At 30.2% G+C, this 5,871-nt stretch overlaps 1 protein-coding gene across 1 annotated transcript; it reads left to right on the forward strand.

The window, feature by feature from the left end:
* Nucleotides 1-1,995: 1,995 nt before the first annotated feature.
* On the forward strand, nucleotides 1,996-3,103 carry LOC119568628. The gene is made up of 2 exons (XM_037917161.1): nucleotides 1,996-2,009; nucleotides 2,747-3,103. Exons 1-2 carry the CDS (start codon nucleotides 1,998-2,000, stop codon nucleotides 3,101-3,103), a joined length of 369 nt encoding a protein of 122 aa, XP_037773089.1. The 5' UTR covers nucleotides 1,996-1,997.
* Nucleotides 3,104-5,871: the final 2,768 nt, after the last annotated feature.

A 5,871-nucleotide genomic window follows, 5' to 3' on the forward strand; every position in this document is an offset into this window, starting at 1 on the left:
GTAATATCGGCAATAATAAGAATAATTATTGTCTTAGCATTGCTATTATTGCTTCTACTGCTGCTGCTGATGATGATGATACTTATTAGCAATTATAAGAAGAAATAAGAAAATAACGTTTAGGTTTCGCGAGCATTCCTGTCACGAAACCTCCTGGAATTCTATTCATCTCGCCTTTTTCCTGCCAATCAAGGAAACCGGAGGCGTGGCCGTGGGTGTCACGGACGTGCTTCGAAAGAATGCCATGTGTGTGTCCACTCTTTTCGCCCTCACGCCAGATATTTCTCGATCCCTAAGTTATATGTGGGTTTGTTAGTATGAACTATGCCCTGTTTTCATTTGTTTTCATGGTTTTATGTCCTCTACGGATCTAGGATTAAGTACCTTTTGGGAAATAAGATCTTATGTCAAGCCAACATGTTTTTTTTTTTCTTGGTATTATGCACCTGATCTACTTATCATTCAAACAGGATTATAACATTTCATATAATTATAAAGAAAAGACGAAAAGATATTGTGAAAATAATCTTGGTTCCCATTTGACTGGACAATTGTGTTTGCATGTGTATCTCTCTTTTTCTCTCTCTCTCTTTTTTCTCTCACTTTGTGTGTGTGTGTGTGTGTGTGTGTGTGTGTGTGTGTGTGTGTGTGTGTGTGTGTGTGTGTGTGTGTGTGTGTGTGTGCATATCTATGTATGTGTATATATAATAATATATATATATATATATATATATATATATATATATATATATATATATATATATATATATATTATGCGTGTGTGTGTGTGTGTGAGCTTGTGCGTGTGTATACAGGTATGTATATGCATGTGTGTTTATATATATATATGTGTGTGTGTGTGTGTGTGTGTTTGCGTATGATTGTATGCATGTATATGTGTTTATGCAGTATACATACACACATACATACGTATTGCTTATTTTTCCCACTTCCTTTATGGTTAATAATGAAGAAAATATAATACCTACCACGGTAATAATCTCGAAGTTATTAATTTGATATTCTCTTCTATCTATTCCGGGGATATCCGGCTTTATTACCATCGGGTAATTACCAAGAACGTGTATTTCCTTCTCAATAACCTATACTGCCCTTGTATTCACATTTAGAGAAACGTAGAGAAAAGAGGTTAGTTATGTAGTTTACATGATGCTATATCTATTTTTTGTAACTGTTTATCAATAAAAGTTTATTCATCCATGTGTCCTACCTAGTTATAGTTATTGTGGAATATTAATTATAGCATCAGACTATACACCCGCTTGACTGGCGTTCGCTATTCCACTCTTGTAACTTTTTGCAAATACTCTACATGCGATGTCCTTAAGATTTTTATTATTACTATCATTTATATGATTATTATTATTATTATTATTATTATTATTATTATTATTATTATTATTATCATAATCATTACCATTCTTCTTATTATTATTATTATCATATATATTATATTATTATCATTGTCATTCATTATTATCATTATTATTATTATTATTATTATTAATTATTATTATTATTATTATATTTTTATCATTATTATTATTATTATTATTATTATTTTTTATTATTATTATTATTATTATTATGTATTATTCATTAATCATCACTATCTATCTATATCATCATATCCAAATCTATTATTTTATTACACACATGTATCTATATTGTGTTTTGTTATTATGTAATTATGTTTGACTTAAGGATCGTCAGTATCTCTACTATTAAAGTTCGTGTTGTTTGTTTCCAGTACCATAGTTACTGTTGTGTATGTATGCATTTTCTGATTAAGGAACTGCAAAGCAGTTACGCATGATTACAATTCTAGTGTTCTTTTATCATATATCTTCCCTCTTTCCAAGCCTCACTTTCTCTGCATTAAACCTAGAGCTTACATTATCCGCCTGTCATTCTGAAAGGAGTATGACCGAGGCTGTGGGGTCTGTACCTCATCATCCACGCTGACAGCCGCCGTCATGAAGATCATAGTGAGTCTACTAACTTTAATATAGTACTACATAAACTAACAAGAATTCCAAATAATTTTCCAATAAACAGTTTGATTTCCGTCAAGTAAGAGTTTATATACGTACACACACACGTGTGTGTGTGTGTGTGCAGAGAGAGATAAATAGGTATATATATATGCATGCATGTGTGTGTATTTATGTATGCATAAAAATGCTTATTCAAAATTGTATATATAATGCTTATTCAAAATTGTATATATAATGCTTATTCAAAATTGTATATATAATGCTTATTCAAAATTGTATATATAATGCTTATTCAAAATTGTATACATAATTACATATACAAATATATATATATATATATATATATATATATATATATATATATATATATATACGCACATCTTCATTATGTATATATGCATGTATATATGTATATACATATGTGTGTGTGTGTGTGTGCACGTGTGTTTGTCTATATCAATATATATTATATAAAATATATATATTCATATATTCCTGTGTCTGTGCCTGCATGTAAAATAAATATGAATAGAGCATTATATATATATATATATATATATATATATATATATATATATATATATATATATAATATACATATAATATAATATATATATATATATATGTATGTATATATGCATATTGACATATTGGCTATATATGTGTATGTACATATGTAGTAGTTGTAAAAACTTATTCTCTGTCTTACTAATCTCATATGCACCCAGCTTGTAGTTCTGTTGGCTGCAGCAGTGGCAGCAGAGCAGAAGAGGGAAGCTGAGCCCCACTATGGCTACGCTGGATACTACGGCTTCCCCTACTACTCATACGGCTACAACTATGGAGTCCCTGCTCATGCACATGTAGGCAAACGTGAAGCCGAACCGCATTACGGACACTATGCAGGCTACGGTTATAGGCGTGGACACCTGTATGCCCCTCACGCCCACTCCTACGTCTACACCCACGGCATCGGCAAGAGGGAGGCTGAGGCTGATCCTGACCCTCATTATAGAGGCTACGGTCATGGCCTTTATCGCCCTTATAGCTTTGGCTTCTATGGACCTTATCGTTACGGATACTAGGGTATGAATAATTAATCATGAATAAATGAATTGCAATCTTTACCTGTCTTTCATTGCATGGGTCCATAAAGTATACAGACAAGCAAAAATGCGTATATAATAAAAATAATAATAAAAAATTGGATGACAATAATGTAATAATCCTTTAGATTCTTTTTAGATTCACAGATGTTTCAATGATTTAAACCTCTTTTGAAGAAGAGCAGGTATTAAAGACTATTGCAGTCAAAGTAAACAAATAATACGTCTTGCATATAAACAGTTACACAAACCATGACAGATGCATATACAGTCAACAAATAAATCTCATGGAGAGTATGATGTTCTGATGATTTTATAGTATTCCAATACAAAAGGCAAGGGACTTCAGAAGCCAGAACGAAAAGGGTAAGAGTACTACAATAATCTGTGTGATTTCCTATATAGTTACACTACTCGTGTGTCGGTGAACATTTTGACAGGAAGTAAACCAGAGTACAAAAACACTGAGGTAACTGCACCCGGGGCATTGCATAACACAAATAACAGTTTCTAAAGCCTAAGTTCATTTCCTTTTTTCCCCAAATCTACATTAAATAAATTCATCCACCGAGAGATTTCTGGATCCCCCATGTAATATAAAAAGATAAAGTTGTGCAATAAAATAGTGTACAACAGTCACCTTTATTTATCATTATACCAAGAACACCAATACAGCTAGCACGAATTTTGTTTTGATTCTCTTTGGAAATTTATTCCAAGGCTAAGTACCCGTCACCATTTTTCAGTAGCAATACAATAGCATTAAAAATTATGATTACATGTATTTTTGAATATGCATCTGTTAGATATGAAGATTAAACTAATAAATGCACTAACTACCATTTCAAGAGCATTATCTAACGTAAGGAATTCTGTTGTATAAGGTTATACAAAATGTACATAAGATATACAAAATTTATATACATACGGTATATACATGATATATTAACCCTTCCAATAAAATAAAGCCTTTCAATTTTTCTACAAGATATACAATTTCTAGATATTACATATATGTACATACAGTGTATACATATATATATATATATATATATACATATATATATGTATATATTGGCTATATATATATATATATATATATATATATATATATATATATATATATATAATATGTGATAGGTTTAAACATACATAAATACGTATTTGTATGCATATGTGTGTGTGTGTGTGAGTGTGTCTGTGTGTGTGTAAAATATAATTGCATTGATACCATAATATCAACATAGAAGAGCTTTTTTTATCATTCATATGTATGTGTATGTATATTTGGTACATATATAAATACATACATACTTGTTAATAGATAAATCCATCCATTGAAATGTTAGTATTTCTTTTACTTTAAGTCTATTCTAAGTATATAAATTCTTGTTTTTGTTAATTATATGCTCATTCTTATTAAAACATTATTAATACACACACACACACAAACACACACACACACACACACACACACACACACACACACACACACACAAACACACACACACACACACACACACACACACACACACACACACACACACACACACACATATATATATATATATATATATATATATTATTATTATATATGCTTATATGTTTGTTTTTTCATTATATATATGTTTATGTTTATGTATAAATACATATGGATATATATGCAAAAATGAATATATATGTAGATATATGTACATATATAGGCCACTTTCACACATACATACATACACACTTATATAAATAATGCACACACACACAATGCGTAGTAATGTATATTTATACATATTATATATATATATATATATATATATATATATATATATATATATATATATATATATATATATTCATATATATACACTGTATGCAAATATATATATATATATCTAGAAAATGTAAACATATATTATAGAAAAAATGAAAGGCTTTATTTTATTGGAAGGATTAATATGTCATGTATATACCGTATGTATATAAAATTTGTATACCAGTATCTGAAACCTTATACAACAGAATTCCTCATGTTAGAAAATGCTTTTGAAATGGCATTTAGTGAATTTATTAGTTTAATCTTCATATTCAGCAGATGTATGTTCAAATGACGATGCAGGAAATCATGATTTTATTGCTATGACACTGCGATTGTTAAATGGTTGACTTGGGTATTTAGCCTTAGAATAAATTTCCAAAAGGAACCAAAACAAAATTCGGGCCAGCTGTATTGGTGTGTTTTTTATAATGATGAATAAAGGCGACTGTTGTACACTATTTTATTGTACATCATAACTTTATCTTTTCATATTACACGAGGATTGAGAAATCTCTCCGTGGATGAATTTATTTCATCTAGGATTGGCTTCAGAGACTGTAACTTGCCTTATGCATGGCCCCGGATACAGTTTGCTCAACATGTTTCTGTATTCTGGTCTACTTCCTGTCAAAACGTTCACCATCACACGAGAAGTGTAATTATATATGACCTAAACGGATATGAGGTGTTTGATGGATATCTATGCCAGGTAGCATCATTTTAAACAACACTGTGTAAATAGGAGAATGGTTAAAACATGATCAGAAAAAGGATCAAAAAGTAACTTTCCGAGGAAATGTAATTCTGAATAAAAATCACATTGGTTCACAGAGAATACTTAAACAAAGAAATAAAACGGCCATCCGCCTGTTTCCCTTTAGGAAATCACACATTCTTAACAGTTTACTGTAGCACTCCTTGCCTTCTCGATCTGGCT

This window comes from Penaeus monodon, unplaced genomic scaffold (genome assembly GCF_015228065.2).
Source record: "Penaeus monodon isolate SGIC_2016 unplaced genomic scaffold, NSTDA_Pmon_1 PmonScaffold_1029, whole genome shotgun sequence".
Classification (NCBI taxonomy): domain Eukaryota; kingdom Metazoa; phylum Arthropoda; class Malacostraca; order Decapoda; family Penaeidae; genus Penaeus; species Penaeus monodon.